Here is a 21,689-nt window from a genome sequence, read left to right on the forward strand (position 1 = left end):
AGTACTTAAACAATTAATTAATTAAGTGTGGTCTAGCAATGAAAAACGCCAGTCAGTCAGCATGCAACCAAGTGGAAGATTATATTTGCTGACAAGGTCGTTGTATCGACCAAAGAGCTTACATAAACGTTTTTTTTTTATTTAAATCGAGACGGTTAATGGTCCTGTTTTAATAACCCAATAGTATATGCTTAGACAACTTTCTGGTATATCGTTGACGTATTATCAATAAACAATTTTTACTTCCATACTTACGTCGACTCGATATACAAATGTATTCTAATGAACTTGAAATAAAAGATACCACAGAGTCTGTGTCATATGCCTCATTCTTTCTTAAGTCAGCTTTTCATACTTATGTAGCAATATACATCTATCACCTTCATATGGCATTTTTGTCTCTCAGTTCATTCGATGCGCAAGGGTATGATTTACATATGAACAGTTTTAAGGCGAGACAAGGTACTGACAAACAAGTTGGTAAAATAGGGATATCAACAATCTCGATTAAAGCCATCCTTTTGTAAGTTCTGTGGTCGATACAACACACACTCAGCAAACACAATCTTCCAAGTTCATTGGGATATTTTTTATATAGACATAAGAATGGCATACGTCTTCGATATACCTGAATGTTGAGTTGAAGATAACAGCGTGTAATACTATATACTTTTCAAGTACAAGTTCTTGAATAAATTCTGCAACGGTTCTAAACGGTTACCTTGAAAGCTATTTTTTTTTTTATCAGTGTATTTACTATTTACTATAACCACTAACTGTGGTCGACGGGTATATCCCGTTGTCCTGCCTCCAAGTAGTAGTCAAAATCCCTGCGTAAACCTTGCTATTCCTCCACTTTTGCCTGTGGTACGCCTCTATGTTTGTGCTCTATTTGAGGTGCCTTATGCAGATCTTACATCCAAGAGAACACAAACTCAGAGAGATTACAGTAACCCATTCAAAATGCTTTTTTCAGGTCTTATAAATGGCAATTCGCCGATGTTAATCTCTACTCTAGTTTCAAGTAAACCGTAGCAATCAGAATAAGTGCTTACATCGCAGTCCTACAACGATCTGGCAGTTCTGACATATATATAAAAATTAACAATATTCTTCATGGTGTTTAAGAAAACGCTTGTCTTACGTTTTGGCAAAACTGAAAATAAAACCAATTCCGTCGCAGTTTAATATTCTGGCAAATAGTGCAAAACTTGTCTATTACGAACTAAATATAGAACAAATAGGTTAAATTAACTTTAATGGATACCCAAGCACATTTGGACCAAATCCAAAAAGTTCTAACTGCTATAACGAATTTGTGGATATATTGAACTGATTTTGAATCACACTGATGCGAAATAATGAACATAACACCGTTTTCCCTGAATTGATTAATGATTTAAAACTTAGGAATACCCAATTTAACATTTTTTTTTAATATATAACTTATTATTTTTTTCACATAAAATCTTCAATTTCCATCAAATAATTTTAGGTTTTAAGCAAAAAATATTTATTTTATGTCTTATGAAGCAAAATATTAGTATTAGTAGAAAAAATCTTCAAAGAGAATTACTACAAATTAATACAAATTTGTTATACGAAAACTATGAATTACAGTTAAAGCAAAGTTTATTCATCAGCACCCAGACTTCGCTGTAACTGAGTTTTACTGTATATGCTTAAGGGATTTGTAAAATGAAGTAGTATGGAATACATAGTATCCCTTACTTGTCTTTACGCATACAAATCTCTGTGATATATACGTGATATTGTTTTGATTTTCGCCAATCGATGCGAATGTACTTGTTGATATGTTGAAGTATATTTAATGGAATCAGCGTTTAACAAAATGTATAAAAGTTATGGTGTTACACTGACATTTGCCTGCACAATTTCCAGATGTTTTATGACAGGTGTTTTTGTTGCGTTTTGATAGACAACTGTCCCCAAACTTATGTCTGAAGAGTCTATTAGACAGTGGTCATTTCATTTTGTTCCGTATCTCCCTGGCTCTAAAATATGTAATGATAAATAAATATATTTATTAAATGTAACATTTTTATTATTTGTTGTTTATGATTTTGCAACTTGCAAATCTGAAGAAAAGATACACAACCAAAAAAATTATTAAAAGAATAATCCAATAATAATTAAAGATTTATAAGTGGAGGCTGTATAAACATTATAATTATAATGATTATATAACTACTTATATATATCAGATGCTGGTATTACCGAGTTCTACAATTTCTACAAAAAGCGAGATATAGTCATTGCAGTTAAAAAAGATTTATATTCGATAAAGAAACTCTCGACTTAAAAAAATCAAAATTATCTCCAAATTCAATGAAAAAGAACCTTACGAAATTATATAAGATGTTGGATTATATAAAGAAAAAAAATTTCAAAGAATTATTTTAAAATTGAGACTGCTTTATAAAAAAAAGGTCAAGAAAATATCATTTTGGAGACAAGATCTTGTATATCATGAGGAGTGTCTTGGCGTCATAATTTATTTGGCATATCTTTCCTCTATACTTAACAACTTTAAAGGGATTGGTAAAAAAAAAAAATCTTGACATTCGTTATTAAATCATTAATAAAAGGTAATCCCGATACATATGGTTGATTTGGCATATTTTTAAAGAGGACATTAATATCTTCTGCAATGCCTTTTTGGGAGAAACTTTTGGCATTCTAGATATATTTCATACACCAAAAAAAGACTCCGAAATTTGTTACTTATTTGCCTTATATAGTTTATAAAAAATGGCATCAAAATGACCAATTAAAAAAAGACATACCCCGATCACAAGAACGTTGTAATTCAATCTGTCATCAGTATTTCTCACGGTGATACGTTCTTCCGTTTTGACGAAAAATACCAGCATACCTCTTGCGTTTATCTTGAGTTTGCGAGATCACGAATAAATTATGTCCTCCAAGCACCGTTCTTGTGTAGATATTGTAAACGAATGTAACGTTTTAGCACTGTAGAATCTTTTTTGCGCTTTCATTATAAATATATATATATATATATATATATATATATATATATATATATATATATATATATATATATATATATATATATATATATATATATACCCCGACGGTCTTGTGGCTGAAGCCATACGAAATGCATAACAAGTACCTATTTCTGAACTACGAAAATTCAACAGGGAGAAAACACCCGGAAACAGTTCCACAGAGATCCCGTTTGTCGTAACCTACAATCCTAGAAATCATAATATTTTCGATACCACGAGGAATTGTTTACCGATTTTACATCAGTCAAAAATTCTAAAGGATATTATAAAGGAAAAAAATCTTATCTACAGCAGACGACAACCCCCTAACCTTAAAAAACTTCTTACAAGAGCCAAATTTACTTCGACTAAAGAAATTTTTCGGGTTTCAAAATGCGAGGATTCTCGATGTGGGACTTGCGCCTATATTCAGACAGGACAAACAATTTCATTTAAAAACGGTACAGTTTTCAAAGTCAACTCTAATATGAACTGCAAATCTAAAAACATCATTTATTGCATGACCTGTAATGGATGCGGAGAAAATTACATTGGCCAAACAGGGACCAAACTAGCCGACCGTGTGAGGGTACATAAGCAGCAGATAAGGGATCCTACTGTTTGTAACACTCCGTGTAGTGAACATTTTGATATGTGCGGGAGAGGCCGGTTTGAAATTTTTCCATTTTACAAAGTCCGCGAGGAAAGTGATCAGCTGCGACTTGCAAAAGAACAATATTTCATAAAAAAATTTAAACCTAAACTTAATCGATAATTCCATTATTTATTCTGCATTTACTTTATTTAGCTTTCATTTCAATAACCTCTTATTTTAAAACAATATCATTTGTACATATTTTATTACGTTTACATGTGTTTGTAAAAAATATTTGCCGCCATCTCCAAATATTGTTTACACTGTTCGTGACGTTGTCTACTTTATGACGTCATAATAACGACGTCAACGTTTGTTATTTCTGTTATAATTTGAAATCCACTGAAGAGCCGATCAGGCGAAAGCGCTCTGGATTAAATTTGAAAGTAATGGATTATTGTCTACTGAAAACATTTTTCTCTATATATATATGTGTGTGTGTGTGTGTGTGTGTGTGTGTGTGTGTGTGTGTGTGTGTGTGTGTGTGTGTGTGTGTGTGTGTGTGTGTGTGCGTGTGTGGTTCTGCCAAACTGGGGGCCTGCCTCAGATACGCAAGTCGTAAAATGGGGACCTCAAATAGTCTGGGGACTTGATTTAAGTCCCCATATTTTTTTATTGCTTAAATAAAAAAAATAGCATGTTCTAAACCTAAAAAATATCGAAAAGTATCTAGTCCCATTTTCGGGTTTTCATCAGACATGTGATTACACAGATACCGTGCGGATTGTAAGGTATCACACCGGTAATCGGCCAATCAAAATGAACTTAGTCAATTGTAGTTCCATATATACTTCAGAATTATTTTTTTCCTTGACTGAATTTTTACATTTTCCTTTACTCAGTTTTAAAAATTTTTGTACCACTGAGTAGGATATTTCATGTATTTTGTTAGGTGATGATTTTTTTTCACAGGGACTACTTCTTTCATGGCACATGCAGCAGCTTCCTGGGGAGTGTGCAGTCTGTTTACATACAAATGGAAAACACGTGGTTTTGAGGGTAGACCTGTTTGGAGCTAGATATTTTGAGAAAATGCAGTATCGCTTGCCCTTTTTATGGTGTTAGCTGATGAGATAGGTAACAAATAACATTTCCTCCGAATATTTTGTCATGAAAAATACAAACTGATTTTTAAGAATTTTTTCCCCTCTATAGTGTTATATAGTGAAAACAATTACCGGTGTGATACCTTGTAGTTGCCATCTTCACTTACGCACCTCTGACGATACACATGTTCGAAATGCGCATGCGCGTGTGTATAGAAAACGGAAATGCCATTTTGTTGAAGCGGGGGAAAAGTATGTCGAGAAGAAGTCGGAGGGAACGGGGAAGGCCAGGTCAACATGGTCAAAGAATCATTGACCGGGATGCCTTTTATATTAAAGAAACTCTGAATAAAGGTATGTTGATTACATGTTTCGATGGCATTTATGATGTAAACTTGAAATACGATGTGCTGTGGAAGGGGGGGGGGGTACTCGCACTCGGTGATTTTCTTCCAACGATTTGCATAACATTAGAAATGAAAATCTTATTAAGACGGGTTGTATAGTGAACTTTCCGAGGAATGCACAATGTATACTTTTTAAAATCCCCTTGCAAATCATGAAAGAAATATCTTTGTGCATAACACTCAAGTGCGATCCAGGATTTTTTCTCGGTTGTATGCTAGGCCTAGTTTTCCCTGGGGTTGGGGCGGAGGGTTCCAAGGCATACATTTGGTCATCTTACTGTGTAAATTTAAGAAATTTTAATTTCCAGGGGGGGGGGGATAGGCCTTAGAAATTTATTTAAAACGTTTAAAAATTGTGAACATACCACATCTATCTATAGTTTGTCCAAATATATTTATGCAGTACATTTGGACAGTTTTAATAGAAATACACATACCTGTGATAAAGGTGCAATTAAAATAGATGAAAGGGAAAATAGTCAAGATAATTTAATTGAAACAATATCATTTGTTACTCAGAAAAATTCACAGGAACAAAACTTATTTCTTATGGCTTATACAGCTCCAACACAATCTCCTGATTTAGCTATACTGGCGTGCGAACAGTTGTCGCTGAGTACTTTTTCTCGCAAGTACATTGTGAAGTCATTTTATCAAAACAAAAAATAATACCGGTATATGAAAAATGATGTCGCAATGTACTGGCGAGAAATGGTACTTGGCGAGAATTGGTCGCACGCCAGTATAGCTTCTAAAACTTATGTAGATAATAAAGCTATTCAGAATAGCTTGGTTTAGTTATTTTGACATACAATTTTCATATATGTGTATTTTTTTCAGCATGTAAACAAAATCGCTTTTTAGAGCAGTGATAGTTTTCAACGTTGAACTGTGTCTGTAAACAATGCAATGTAAAGATTACGGGTACTCATCAATTTGTGTCTCTTTCATAGACTTTGCATTCAAACTTCTAAAAGTTTTGGGGCAATTGTATAATGGCCTCCCAGTTACTTCTTGCATGAAATATAAAGAAGGTCAGTTATGGTAAACAAGATAATTATAGGGCCAAATGGGGAATGTTAACATCCATTCGGAAGTCACTTTAAATACCTCACAGAATTTTCAACATTGTCATGCGGGTCACTTTGCAGTACAAAATCCCCATAGACATCATATTTTTTAGCTGTGTGTTGAAACCTGATAAGCTAGTGGGGGTGTTTTAAAGGAGAAAACTTGGAAATTTTTCATACTGTTGAATGAATGTCATTAGTTTTGAACCCAGAGGTTTTAACAAATATCAAGTAAATAAGCAAAATGTGAATCAAGGATATCTTTAGACAGAGATAACAAATCTAATGTTAAAAGCATGCAATGATCACCTTTGACCTTCAATTGTATTTAAAAATCTCATTGTTAACAATATTTTTGAGTTCCTATTGAGATAAATAAAATAATTATATATTTAGTGAAATAAAAACCGTTGCAAACTAGTTTTTTTTTTAATCTCAAAAGATATGTAACACTTTCATTGATAACAATACAGCATACATCCTATTTATTAGCTTTTATTTAGTGTTTCATTTAAATAAATTGAACACAATTTGTAATGGATTCAATTATTTGCCGATCATCAGTTTGTAAGAGACAACCGATTGACAGATTAATCAATTATCATTTCCAACCAATTTGACAACACTAGAAGTGATGGATCATGACCATGCAATCCCACTGGTTTGAATCAAATTGCACGAATAAATATATATTTTTTATGGTTCTCAACTCTCAGAAAATAATGACGAGATTATAAATTCTGCGGAGGGGGGCTTCTTGCGATTTTATGCGGATATTAATTCCTCCATTTAATTAGTAATCTATGGTATTTGGGCAAGGGAAAGAAAGCTTGCCAGGCGTTCTTCATGTTTTTGGACTGAGCCCAAATATCGCCCATATTTTAAGACGTCATCATGTATTTTGTTTATCCTGTAACATAATATCACATTTTGCATCTCAAATAAGCTTAATTCGTCTGATTTTGCTGCCTATCTGCAGTTGAAACCATGACACCATGGCGTAAACCAAGCAAGAAAAATGATGTCATAGTGTATTTGAACGTTAGTTAAATGCATGAGGCTATATTGGGGCATTTACCGAATATAGCTTTGGTTTATTGGGTTACCTTTATTTGGTCAATGCAAGAAGTAGTTGCAGGATAAAATATTTTAATTCAATTTGATGGTTTACATATTGATAGGTCCCATGTTGATCTCAAGGGTCTAGAAACCCTAAAAATGTTTAGAAAAAAGTCAGGAAACAATGAAATTATCTTGGGAACTTTGTAAAAATATATAGGCCCCAATGATTAAGTACAACAAAAATATTCTGCAAAATAATTTAAATTTAAGGAAAAAATGTTTTCCACACATTAGACCAATCCTAAAAATTGTTTATATCATTAACAATTAGATACAATAAAGTGATTTTGAACTAGGTTGCATTGGAATAAAATCTTTTTTTTTTGTATAATTTGAGGAACCCATTCTTGTATATAATTTTAAAATTGATCATTTTACTACATAAAATAATAAAATGTTTGTCAGATGCCTAAGGGGCTGTTAAAATGCAGTGTTTGTCAGATGCCTAAGGGGCTGTGAAAAATGCAGTGATATCATGATTCTGTTAATTTGTGAAGGTATAAATAATTTCTTAACCTAACAATTTGTACATGGAAACAGTCTGTCAATATTCCAACATTTGAATTCTATTTAGTATTTCTGAGTATAGTTTGAACTTGTTTGCAATTGTGAAATTCAATGATTTTAGGGTTTGAATTGAGACTTTGTTTTAGGATAAAGATAGAAGAGAACAACTGATTGTGTTTAACAGGGTTAATTCTGGGATAATTCAAAACACCCTAACTAATGTTTCTACATCTACAGTTTCTTTAGTGTAAGCTTCTGAATTAAAATCTGAATGGATAATCATAAACCTCAAAATCCGAAAAAGCTAGACCATTATTTTGTAACTCGCAAAAGTTGGCAACCACATGTCTCTTTTAGCGCACAATTTCATTTTTTAATTTGCATACAGCAAGTATATCTTGTAAATTTCAACCCCTAATGGAAGTTCTTTATTTATTTTCAGGAAGAGGTGTATTTACAAAGAAAGAATTTGGACAAAATGAATTCCTATTACCGTATGAAGGAGAGTTATTAGAGAAAGAACCAGATGTAGATGACACATATATTTTTGAATTTACATTCAAAGGAAAGCCTTATTGGTAAGAAATTTTTGCTGCTTAATTTGTACATCATGTTCACCATGTTTAATTGTTTATGTTAAGAATACAAGGGATTGGTTGTTGGAGAATGAGTTTCTAGATATTTGTTGAAGGAAAAATTGATTAAAATTGGTAATCTAAGGTGTGTGTATTGCAATAGATAAAATTCACTGAAAACCCCAGTCTCAATCATGTTAAAAAGTATATTCAATGTAAACTAGAAAAAGTAAAAGGACGACACCTGCCGTCTTGGATTTATAGGAGGTCCTCACTTCAAGCCAGTGATAGGAATCGGTGAGATTTTCATAATCAATAATCGACTCTCTGCAACTAACTTATTATCGATAATAATCAAAATTTGTCATATTTCTTAGTTAAGTGTTAAAAAAATGTAAAGAAACAAGATACAATTAACTGACTTGTTAATAGGCCTTTGATATTTCAATTTATTTAATATTTCTTGCCATAAAAATGCTGTATTCAAAAGATGTTCTTTAGTAGCTAGACGGTTCAACACTCAATTTCTTGAAACAAAAAAATGTCCAAACAAGAGATTGTGCTTTATTTCACGGGTAGGGATAGCGCACGTCTGACATGTCAGCCATTTTTAAACCGCAGCTCCTTTTTGGTGTATTGATAGTTCGGGTCTCAAATATTCTGATATATGATATGCGCTTGTTGAGAGGGAAATAAAAACCCAACCAATTAATTGTAATGAAACTTTTTATAATCGAGCACTTAGAATGCGGTTATAATCTACTAATTTTAGATTATAATCAATGATTAGAACATCACTACTTCAACATATGTTTTTAAACAAGTTCTATATTAATATCTCCAACGATTTCTGATGAGATCTAGGTGGGAAAATGATCAAATGAATTATCCCTATCGTCTAACTACATCTGTCTGTTGCATAATAAACACATCGTTCCAAAATGTACTAGATACTTGCCAAACTTGTCGAAAGCAATAGGAAGGTTACTTTTGAGTGACGTAAATTCTCCATATAATCACTGAGATGTTCTGAAAACGTATGATAAATCCAGAGAGAGCAAAAATCTGTGGGCTGTGTGAGAAACCTCTTGGTTTATTGTATTTTTTTGGATCTCCTCAGTGTTTACATGGATAGTTTGCATCAACCTCCGTTGCTTTCAATAAGTCTAGCGAGTATCGTAATGTATCAGAAAATCTTTACCAATACACAGCCCTAGTGAACTGTGATTATCTAGCTCTAAAAATGTTTCAGTATACCCTTTTACGTATATAAAGCCTTGTTTTTATATTTTATTACATACACATATATATGTAGAACTTATGAAGTGATTTGCAATTTTAGATATTTTGTCTTCATATCTTTCACTGTGACAATACCAGTTATGCAAGGTTCAAATTTATGTTGCTTATTTTATTTTCATCAAGGGTTGATGCTTCAAAAGAAGATGGAGCATTTGGACGTCTGTTAAATGATGATCATATCCATCCAAATTGTAGACCAAAAGTGATGGAGATTGATGAAAAGCCAGTCATTTGTTTTTTCTCTCTAAGGCCATTATCCTCTAATACAGAACTGGTATATGACTATGGCCCAGGCAACATCTATCCTTGGAGAGGAAAGGTAATTACTCCATTGCATATGTTGATTGTGGAAGTTTTTGTGATTTAATAGTCGATGAAAGATTTTCACATGTTGATGTTTAAATTTGTATGTATTTTACACTTTAAGTAATCATAATTATACCCACACTTTGTAAAGAATGTTATTGTTGTTACCCCTGTTAGTCTGTCTGTCAATCTTTTTTTTGAAAATCTTGATACTGCTTGCTCTTACTGTCTGCATTGTTTCTGAGAAGGCAACTTTTAAACCTTTGATATGCCTGACGTCATAAAGTCAGGCAAAAACTACCAGATATAGCATGTGGCCTTCTTTTTTTGCTGTCCAATGACAACATATATTTTTTTTCTGTAGATGTCCAAAAGAGGTGCATGTAATACACATCCTTAAAACGTTTTTCATTTTTTGTGCATTATATTCTGTTATTTGTTTTGTTACAGGTTGTAACTCGTTATCATTAGACTACTGTGGTATTATTTGAATTTGTGAGGGCCAATTTTCATGAACTATGGGTTATTGCTCATTTGTGGGGATGAAATTTCATAGATGCATTGGTTTTCAGTTTAAGTATGATGACTTACCCAGGTACTCTTTCAAAATGTGTTTTCGTCAAGAGTGTAAATTTGTGGGGGAGTGCTACACACAAATACTACAAATATTTAGCCACCACAAATTCTAATGATTTCACAGTACTTGTCCTTTGGAGTAAAGTCAATCTATATACAATCTAGACTGTCTTATGTGACAATCCAACATTAATCATTATTAACTTAGTACATTGTTTCAAATAGATAAAATATTATGTACGGTATCTTTTATCTTAAAACTAGGATTTAATTATTAGCTGTATTTTAAAATTCATGGCCATTAGGCAACATAAAATTACTTTTTAGATTCTCATCCCCGCCCACCTCTCTGAAAATGACCCGCTCCAGTGTATTTCAGGGAAAAAATATCAAGCTCGGTACATACAAACATTGCAATGGCTGCTTAACATGGATAAACTTTCGATTCCAGTCATGTTTTTATAATAAAGATACAAATGTCTTTCTGCATGTGCAGTTAAGTTGAAATTAAAAGATTACAAATGGGTTTGTATACTCATATTAGCATTAACAATTTAAATATTTCAGGAATAGAGCAGTTGTAATTTCTAGGACATGAATGGTGAAAATAATAGTTTTTAAAAGATAATATAAAATAAATCCACCCACCCGCCCCATTATTTAATCCAAATCAGGATGAGAATCTAGATACTGAGGGTTCCACTTAATCTGATAGTCAATTTGCCCGAGAAAAATTATCAGATTAACCATGCAATTATAAGATTAGCCGGTTTAGCATTTTTGTTGTCTTTGATATTGGTATAGAATAAGATATAACTTGTTTCAAGACATAATTTATCAATGAAAAATATGTTATGTGGGTCTTGATATGGTCGCATAAGACAGAGAGTTGCTATGGCAGTCTAGACTGTATATGACAATTTGAAAGCTATATATGCAGTAGCAGTCTAAATCCTGCTGAATTTAAAGTTTTTAAGCATTGTGAAGAGTTTTTTTTTTCTTTTGATTATATTTGCATGAGTTTATTTATTTCATCTGATTAACCAATTGCTCAATTTTGAATTGTTTCCATCATGTTGAGTAACATTACAACTTTGGGGACTTGCACAATGAATATAGAATACACTAAACTGAGGACTTAATACACACGGTAAAACTTGAGGATTGGCACATAAATATAGTATACACTAAACTGAGGACCTAATACACATGGTACAACTTTGGGGACTTACACATGAATATAGTATACACTAAACTGAGGACCTAATACACACGGTACAACTTTGGGACTTACACATAAATATAATATACACTTAACTGAGGACCTGATACACACGGTACAGCTATGGGGACTTGCACTTGAATAAGCTGTGTTATGTACCAGGTAATTAACTAGTTACCAATTATCACCCTTGATATAAATCCCGCCAGTTCATTTTAAGTTTTGTCAGTTTAATCAGTTACCATTAAGACATGTAAAAAAGATTCAGTTGTCCACTTTGTTGTATTGCAAGCATACAGCTGCTATTAGAAGTCATACATACATGTCCATTTACAATAAATTGTGTAACATTGAAAAAAATGGAAGTAATGAAGAATAAAGACTTCAGGGATTTACCGGTATATTCACAACTATTCGATTGCTTGGGGCACGTAAAATCTTATTAGAAGCAAGTGAAACTAGGAACTTCATTGACCAATTGGTTAAGTGAAAATTTAAATAGAAATATTAATAAAATATATTTTGTCAGCTTCAAAATAAACTTTCACTATACAACTTTGCAATCGGATACTCAAAAAGACCCCTGTCGATTTTAGATATTCGGATACTTAAAAAGACCCCTGTCGATTTTAGATAAGTCCTCTTTATTAATTTACATAATTAGCTATTAAATTTGATTTTTTCTTACCATGCCAGTTAAATAAATAAAGCCCTCATCTTCATGTTGCATTCTTTTTTATAAAACTGTTTATCGTGATTGGTTAGACAACCTTAGTTAATTTTATTTTTGTCCAAAAGTGACATACATATATTCTTTTTTTTAGTTCGGAATGCTACGGAATCACCAGAAAAACTTAACAGCAGTGTACCCGGGAATGCCACAGATTCTCTAGAAAAACCTGACAGCTGTGTACCTGGGAGTGCTACAGATTCTTCAGAGAAACCTGACAGCAGTGTACTCGGGAATGCCACATATTCTCCAGAGAAACTTGACAGCAGTGTACCTGAGAATGCCACATATTCTCCAGAGAAACTTAACAGCAGTGTACCTGAGAATGCCACAGATTTTCCAGAGAAACCTGACAGCAGTGTTCCTGGGAATGCCAAAGATTCTCCAGAAAAAGTTGACAGCAGTGTACCTGAGAATGCCACATATTCTCCAGAGAAACTTGACAGCAGTGTACCTGAGAATGACACTGATCCTCCAGAGAAACTTGACAGCAGTGTACCTGGGAATGCCAAAGACTCTCCAGAAAAAGTTGACAGCAGTGTACCTGGGAGTACTAGGGATTCTTCAGAGAAACCTGACAGCAGTGTACCCGGGAATGCCACATATTCTCCAGAGAAACTTAACAGCAATGTACCTGTGAATGCCACAGATTCTCCAGAGAAACTTGACAGCTGTGTACCTGGGAATGCAAAGGATTTTCCAGAGAAACCTGACAGCAGTGTACCTTGGAATGCCACGGATTCTCCAGAAAAACCTGACAGCTGTGTACCCGGGAATGCCAAGGATTCTCCAGAGAAACTTGACAGCCGTGTACCTGGGAATGCCACTGATCCTTCAGAGGAACTTGACAGCCGTGTACCTGGGAATTCCACAGATTTTCCAGAGAAACTTGACAGCTTTATACACCATGATTTTGTTGGTGATGATGATGAGTTTTCTTTTTCGGATTCCAATGATTCTGATTATTTACCTTCAGAAGATACTGATCAGTAAGTAGACACTTCAAAAAATGGAATTTTGCAGATTCTTTTTTTTCTACCTGATCATTATTTACAAGAATAGGTTCTGTAAAGTCTATAAAGGATTGTATAAAAATAAGAGTATAATTAATGATTTGAATTTTATACAGAATTGGGTTCATCAGTCTTAATTTGTTGTTTAGTAATCACTATAAAAATTAACACACCTATAGCAAATTCAATATTATTTATATTTATAAATTTATTGGTTAAAGTACACCAGTACTTTACTTTTTAGAAACAGAGTTTTGCTATTTGTCAGATGGAATTAATGCAATTCCTTTTTATAGGGGTTCTAGTGATACAGATGACAATGCAGTTTGTTCCTTGCTACATTTAAAAGATTCATCCCATCCTTCCGATTATGTCAGTGACAGTAATGATTCTGAGAAAAGTATTGATGTTCCAATATCTATCCCTTTTGAAACTAGGTATGTACAAAAACAAGAATATACTGTAGATTCCTTATTTTCAGCTAATACCCTGATCATCCGTCACTTCTGGTCTGCTAAAATGGCATTTTTGGAAAACCGTTTTAAAAAAATTTCAAATTAAAAATTTGGATTTTTTTTCTTCATCAAAATATGTTTTAAACTTACCAAATTTGATTATGGGCAGGTTGTCCGTCACTTCTGAATGTCACTGGAAGTGATTCCAACACATTGCAGAGATATTGCCTCTTAAAAATGACCTTTTTTGGAAATCTTAATTCTGCAGTGTTGGGCCAAAAATTAGTCTGAGAAAATTAATATAGTAACTCGTACCAAATCTGATTTAGAAGAATTGTTAATTTGTACCTAGTAAAATGATTTGTTTTATATTAAGCCTTTTAATTTCCAGTTTTTGTTAAGTAATGCATAAAATCATTCGGGCTTTTAGTTAAGCCCTTCTTAAGATTTTTGGATTTTAATAAAATTATTGTATTTGTTATGATTTTGCCCAATTAAGGTGGATTTATTAAATTTTAGAAATGAAATAATGTCAACATATTAGTTGAACCCTGTCATTAATTCATAATCAAACAGAAAACCTATTTGTTGCTCGCAATGAGATCATGTCTAGTATTTCTTATATTTTTATGAATTTGCTAAATTTAAGTACATCAGTAGTGAACTTTATAGAAACATGAGTTTTGCTATTTGTCAGATTGAATTAATACAATTCCTTTTGATAGGGGTTCTAGTGATACAGATGACAATGCAGTTCATTCCTTGCTACATTTGAAAGATTCATCCAATCCTCCCGATTATGTCAGTGACAGTAATGATTCTGAGAGAAGTATTGTTGTGCCAATATCTATCCCTTTGGAAACTATCACTGTACAGAAAACCAACACAGAGAAAGGAAAGCAGAAATGGGACAAAAAACATGCATGCAAATTTTGTGGAAAATTGTACCCAAAACTGGCTAGACACTTGGAAACAATGCACAAAAATGAAGTTGTTGTAGCTAAGGCTCTTTCCTTACCCAAAAACAGTGCCGAAAGAAAAGAAATTTGGAAAACATTAAGAAATGAAGGAGACTGGGATCACAACTTCAACGTTCTGAAAAATGGAACTGGAACATTAATACCGAAGTATAGAGAGCAGAAGACCAGAGCACATAGTGAATTTATACCATGTAGTGGTTGCAAGGGTTTGTACTCCAAAACTTCTTTGAGTGATCATTTTAAGACATGTGTTAGTAAGCAGACTGATAAAAAAAATCAAGGAGTGAAAGAAGGTCGTTTTTTACTACCTATTCCAGAACATATTAATGGAGGATTTTACAAACATGTTTTATTATCCATGTCTCAAGATGACATTTATATGTATATATATCGCGATCCACTTATACTGAAATTTGGAAAGCGCCTGTATGAAAATAAGGACATCCAGGAACATACATCTAACCACATCAGCTGCAGAATGAGAGAACTAGGCAGACTAATAGGAGAAGCCAAAAAGACACCTGAATGGGGTATCCAGAAGATTGAGGATTGTTTTAGTCCTGAGAAATTTAACAATGTTGTGTCATGTGTGAAGTCCCTTGCTGGATTTAGTGAAGATACACATATGTATGCAACTCCTTCCCTTGCACTGAAAATAGGGTATAGTCTTCAACGATGTGCAAGGATTTATAGATCAGATGGAATTATTGAGTCAGATGTAACAAAACAAGAGAATGGTTCAGCTTTCATTCAGTTGTATGAGTCTGATTGGAACGATCTCATCTCTTCCCGTGCACGACAAACTTTGAGTGAGAAAAAGTATAATGCGCCAAAAATGTTACCTCTATGCGAGGATGTGTACAAGCTTAATTCCTACCTAAAAGAAAAAATCAAAGAACTTTTGATGAAATTGTCGAATGATTCAGCTTTCTACATTGAGCTGGCAAAGATGACGCTATGTCACATAACTCTCTTTAACAGGAAGCGTGGAGGCGATGTGCAGCGTATTACTGTAGACAATTACAAGCAAGCTATTGAAGCACAAAACAGTGTTCCCTACGATGACGAACTTAAATCAAGTTTGTCAGACGTGGAAATTGAGCTTTGTCGTTCTTTGACTCGAATTGAACTCAAAGGCAAACAGGAAAGAAAAGTTGCAATATAACTTACTCCAGAGATGATTAAATGCATTGATCTCTTAATGCAGAAAAGAAGTGATGCAAATGTATGTGGAAAATATTTATTTGCTAGACCATCACCCTCCACACGAACACTAAGGGCAAGTGACGTATTGAATGAAATATGTGGGAAAATAGAATTGCGCTATGGAAACATTATAACCTATACAAACCTCAGAAAACACATTGCCACAATGGCACAAATCCATGAGCTTAGTGAAAACGGTCAGGATCAGTTAGCCAAATTCCTTGGCCATGACATAAGAGTCCACAGAGAAATTTATCGGCAACCATTGGATATCATTCAAAAAACAAAGATCTCCAAGATGTTGATGCTAATTAACGAGGGGAAAAATGTCACAGAGATGCTCTTTAATAATCAGGGTGAGTTGTTTTCTTTAAATGATCATAGGCATATAGACAGGGAAGGATTCAGTGTTGTGAATAGATTATTAAAATGAACTCATTTGTTATATTTCAATGGTGATTATTTATTCCTCCTGTGCAAGTTTGATCTATAGACTTTTGATAACATTTGATTTTAGATTTGGTTTAGTATAGTATGTTTATTGTGGACTGTTGTACTGTAAAATTGTGAAATTCACTGGGAGTGGGGCAGGGGTTGGGGCTTTTTCGTGGGGGGGGGGGGGGGGGGGGATAAATTAATTTGGCCGTATAGTGAATGACTTTTTTTTAGGTCAATTAATTCACATGGGTACATGTAACATATTGCTGCCATAATTTAGGAATTAACTGCACGTGTGCATTATTAGCAAAACTGAGTGTTATAAAAGTTTACCGTTAAAGTCTGCAAGTTTCTTTTAACCAAAATTAAAATTTGGATTAGGGTTTAGACTCCAAAATGAAGCTTAAAATGCAAAAACGAGACCCTCAGCCAGGTTAATCTAAATGATATGGTACTCAGGTGACTGTCAAGGCCTGTAGGCCTCTTATTAGTTAATGAAGGTAAGAATTCTAATTTCTTGTATATATGATATAAGAATTAATGTTCATAACTTACTCTTATCGTTTTTTGATTATTTTTTCCAGAGGAGGTAAAGGAAATTGATGGGTCCTGTGCTGATGAGAGTGATGGAGAAATGGATTACCAGACTGATAAAGACAGTCTTCATAATAAAAGCGCTCAAGGTCTGTACCCTTATTTCAGTACACATTTATTTTTGGTATATTCTCCTTTTCTGGTATATTATAATTCTACTTTAAACTAGATGCATGAAAAAAAAAAAAAGCAGTTCTCAAGATTAAATGTTGGGTACATTAACAGTCAAGCTTCAGTCCACACAGGGTCATAGTTTTAAACTAAATGTTTATTGAACAATATGCATCTTTGAAAAACTTCTTACATCTCCCCCATCCATAACAAAACAGTTCCCAACAGATGTATTTTAATTATCATACTGACATTTTTCCCAAGAATATATTTGTTAGAAAATATGTTTCTAATTGAGTGGAAAGATTTCAAATTCTGATTTACAAAAAAAAACCCCAATTTTCTTAGTTAATTTGTTTTCTTAAAACAAGACAAAAACAAAGCTTAAATACGACTCATGAATAAAGTTGACACTGGCATTACCATATTTTCTGTCTGCTCATAATGTGAAGAATTTTCAGTCAAAAATCAAGTACATGTCAAGACCATGTAATTTATACAGAAAGTTTTTATATACTTAGTATCTTTCATATTACATACACATGTATGATAGATGCAGATGACAAATTCCTTTTTACTTCTCTAAAAATATTTAGCCAGAATGAGAGATGAAATTATGGTACCTGCAAAGTTATTTATTTTACAATCCTTTATCAATGTATGAATACTACTGTATCGCGCGTGTAAACTGTTCTATCGTACATTAGTCCTATCCTAACGTACAGTAATCTTATCAGGTTTATCGTTATATTTTATCAGTTTCTCTATTTACATGTATCCTATTGTGTTAGCTGTATCCTGCCTTTTCGTAAGCAAGCTATTTTATTTTAAAGTTATAAGTCGTTCATCGCTCCGTTAACAATAATATTGGAACAAATAATGCAAATCTTTATCAAACATTCCATCAAATTAACAATATTAAGCTATATGTATTGAAGTTCTTAAGTCGAAAGATATTTTTAAAAAGAAGACATAAGTAACATTTGGAGATGATAGGGTAATGTGTACAATCGAAAATTCTTTGGAACAAGATAACATATGTAACTGTATGTCTGACATATTAAATCGTACGCAGAGAGTGTTTTGAATTACTGTGTAAACATTAACTTGCATGTCATCTAATTTGTTTATTTAATTCAATAAAAAAAAATGATAATATTTAGATAGATTATATATTATTAAAGAACCAGGGCTCGACATTAACGCTTGTCCGCTTGTCCGGTACCAGTTAAAAAAATATGCGGACAAGTGAATATTGCTGGCCACTTGTCCGACTGGACAAGTGCATTTTTTATAGTAAGAAGTCTCCAACATTTAAAAAAGAAAAGAAAGTTTTGTGATAAGTTTATCTGTAGTCTCGTTATAAGTTTATCGATTAGTTATTTTGAATTTCGATCCCGACATCAAATTGCAATGCAATTGAGTTACTCTTGATCGGGATTGAAGTTCACTAATTTCAAACAACTTTCAAGGTGTGGATCTTAGTTCTTACAAAGTACCAAACACATATGTTAAGAAAAAGAAAGGAAGAAAAGGTAGCAAAGATAAAGGATTATGGAAAGAAATGTAACTTATTTTAGGTTTCATTCATCATTGATAGACTATGATGACATTCCATGTTTAGTTTAAAAAACAGCTGAGAAATCAATATAACAGTTACATGTATTTTTAAACCTGATGCTAAATTTAAGATGTCTTGTAATTTGCCATGACAAAGCTACAGCTGACAAATCATGTTTAATGTTATATAGAACAAATACATGTACATAATTATAGGAAAGACACTTTAAGTTTCCATTTAAAAAGTCAGGTTATTAATTATAGCTAGAGTATTAATCAATAAATGATTTTATTTTAGTAATAGAGTACTGTAGTTCTCAAGTTGACAATATTTGATCTTTAATATTGAAAATTTTTCGGACAAGTGAAGTTGAAGTTCGGACAAGTAAATGTTTTGGTCACTTGTCCGAATGGACAAGTAGGAAAAAAAGTTAATGTAGAGCCCTGAGAACACGCATTGTATTTTGATTATTGATAAAGATAATTCATACATCATTTTAGTTTATTTTTCCAATGAATTTATTCTAACGACGCAGCTCGTAATAATTTGACTTTTTTAATAAAATGAAATTCTGCATAATATTTCTTATTTCCTACATTTTCTTTATCAAATTATGCCATTTTCGGGTAAATCGTGAAGATCATATATCGTGATTATTCGTTAATTATGAACATGCATAGTATATCCTTTCCTATGGTGTATAAATCCTATTGTATCATGCATGTATCCTGTTCTATCATGCATTAAGCCTGTCCTATCGTGCGTAAATTCTATCATTTATCTTGTGAAAAAAAATGTTGCAGTACTGTATGTCTTCTTAGTTATTTGCATTTTTCACATTCCAACCATATCATCAACCAATTTATATTGTAAAACTCGTAATTTTAGGGAAAAGAAAAGCACCCTCTGATGGCAGATCTACCGATGAAAATTCTGCAGGCAAACGTCACAAAACACAGAAAAAACCATGGAATCCATCTGAAATGAATTCAGTCAACAAGCATTTTTCCCATTTTATTGCAATGTCCAAAGTTCCTGGCAAGAACGATATCGAGAATGTTTTAAAAAAGGATAAAATCCTTTCCAAAAGAACTTGGAGAAATGTGAAAGATCAAGTGTACAACCTTATAAAAAAACAAAGAAAATGCTGATTTTTTGTCTTTATTTACTTTGATAATGAAGTAATTACAAATTCATTATAGCTTGTGGACATCAATTTTCATATATTGTATAAAGCACAGAAGTGTGAGGAATAGCAAATTTGTAGAAAATACTCCATGTATAGCTTTACCAATACATACTGTTGTCATGTTTGTTGCTGTGATGAGCATTCACCTTTGTAAAATAACTAAGGAATAAGGGCCATGATAACTTTAGCTGGAATTGATTAATACAACTGTAAAACTAATATGGTTTTGTGTTTTTAGTTGACCTTAACTTGAAATGACAAATTTTTTTTTTCCAGATATTTTGGGTATAGACCTTGATTAATTTTAGCATTTTCATTGAAATACAGAGGGATTGGAATAAATATTACAGTGACTGGACATGTAGTATTAATGAGCAAATTGTGTACCGGTATATCTACCTTCATTGTTGGTTGTATGAATGACTATGGTTACAGTTAGTAATTGTATGAATTATACAATAATTGGTAATTGATTTGATTTGATGTTTGGAAATAGATTTTGACAAATATATAATGTACTAGAAATTAAGAAAATATTTAGTAACTTTGCATACTGCAAATTATATTAATGAGCTAGATTTGCTATATAAAAATTAATTGTACTGTTGATGTGCATTGATGATAGTTGTATGAACAACAGAATGTGTACTGTATTCACAAGAATTGTAGATTTGTTGAAATGTTTTAATGATAGATATAAGAATTGGTTATTTTAATCAAAATGTAGAGAATATGTTGTATGTACATGTATATATATATAGTGTTTTACAATTTCGGTTTTGGAGTGAACTGACAGCATTAGTAAACTCTGAATAATTTGAATTTGTAAATTCGCAAATTGCACTGATGAAATGTTGGAGAAGTAGATATTGACATATTTCATACTGTTGAAATGAATTACTTCATTGTGGATGTTGAGAGTTGACAATGATATGAATGATGCATCGTTTACAGCTAGTATGCACATGCACTATACATATGAGGTATTTGATTGTTTGGGATGATTTGGAGATTTGGAAATAAATAATTGGCTGATTTTAAGTATTGTAATCAATATGCAGAGAATGTTAATTAACTGTTAAGTACTACAATTTTATCAATGATTTATGTATGATCAAATAGTATATTGTTTTACATAGAATTTGTTAATTAATTTGGATGGAGATGTTTTTTTTAAAAGTTAAACTTCTTACAGCATTAAATGCTATGTTTAAGTGGAGTTTTAAACTGACATGAATGGATTGAAAGTGTATGATAAATGATAACTATAATTGCAACTTTAAATGCAATTTTATCAATTGTATGAAAATATTTGCCAATAAATTTTGATTACTTATATTAGTGTTAATTTGTTGTAGAGCAGTAAGAAATTTATTCATTACATCAAAATGTAAATATGTTAATACGAGGCTCACATGAGCTGTAATGTTCAGAAATTTATTGTGCTGCAAAAACGTGGTATTGTGATCATGCTGCGTACAATTAAAATTTTGATTTGAATGACATTAAAATACTTATTTTTGTTATAATAACTACGGAAGAAGAATAATGCAACTTTCAGCTAATACCTTGAATAGCCTTTAGCACATACT

General features: G+C 32.5%; 1 protein-coding gene and 1 long non-coding RNA gene across 2 annotated transcripts; both read left to right on the plus strand.

The window, feature by feature from the left end:
• The first annotated feature begins 6,976 nt into the window (after nt 1-6,976).
• LOC136274183 (uncharacterized) lies at nt 6,977-9,864 on the plus strand. Its single transcript, XR_010712502.1, has 3 exons — nt 6,977-7,829; nt 8,282-8,417; nt 9,840-9,864. It is a non-coding gene; the product is annotated as an uncharacterized lncRNA (long non-coding RNA).
• Nucleotides 9,865-12,541: 2,677 nt separating this feature from the next.
• On the plus strand, nt 12,542-21,365 carry LOC117685795 (germ cell nuclear acidic protein-like). Its single transcript, XM_066077920.1, has 6 exons — nt 12,542-12,546; nt 12,619-13,539; nt 13,860-14,000; nt 14,744-16,560; nt 17,227-17,325; nt 19,797-21,365. The coding sequence occupies exons 1-4, from the start codon at nt 12,542-12,544 to the stop codon at nt 16,161-16,163; spliced, it is 2,487 nt and encodes an 828-aa protein (XP_065933992.1). The 3' UTR covers nt 16,164-16,560; nt 17,227-17,325; nt 19,797-21,365.
• The last annotated feature ends 324 nt before the right edge of the window (nt 21,366-21,689 follow it).

This window comes from Magallana gigas, chromosome 3, assembly GCF_963853765.1.
Source record: "Magallana gigas chromosome 3, xbMagGiga1.1, whole genome shotgun sequence".
Taxonomy (NCBI): domain Eukaryota; kingdom Metazoa; phylum Mollusca; class Bivalvia; order Ostreida; family Ostreidae; genus Magallana; species Magallana gigas.

What these genes read in the sequence shown, in the direction of transcription:
- LOC117685795 (XM_066077920.1), top strand. An exon ending in CCTTCAGAAGATACTGATCA is followed by an intron (nt 13,540 to 13,859) that starts GTAAGTAGACAC and finishes TCCTTTTTATAG; the next exon opens with GGGTTCTAGTGATACAGATG. An exon ending in TCTATCCCTTTTGAAACTAG is followed by an intron (nt 14,001 to 14,743) that starts GTATGTACAAAA and finishes TCCTTTTGATAG; the next exon opens with GGGTTCTAGTGATACAGATG.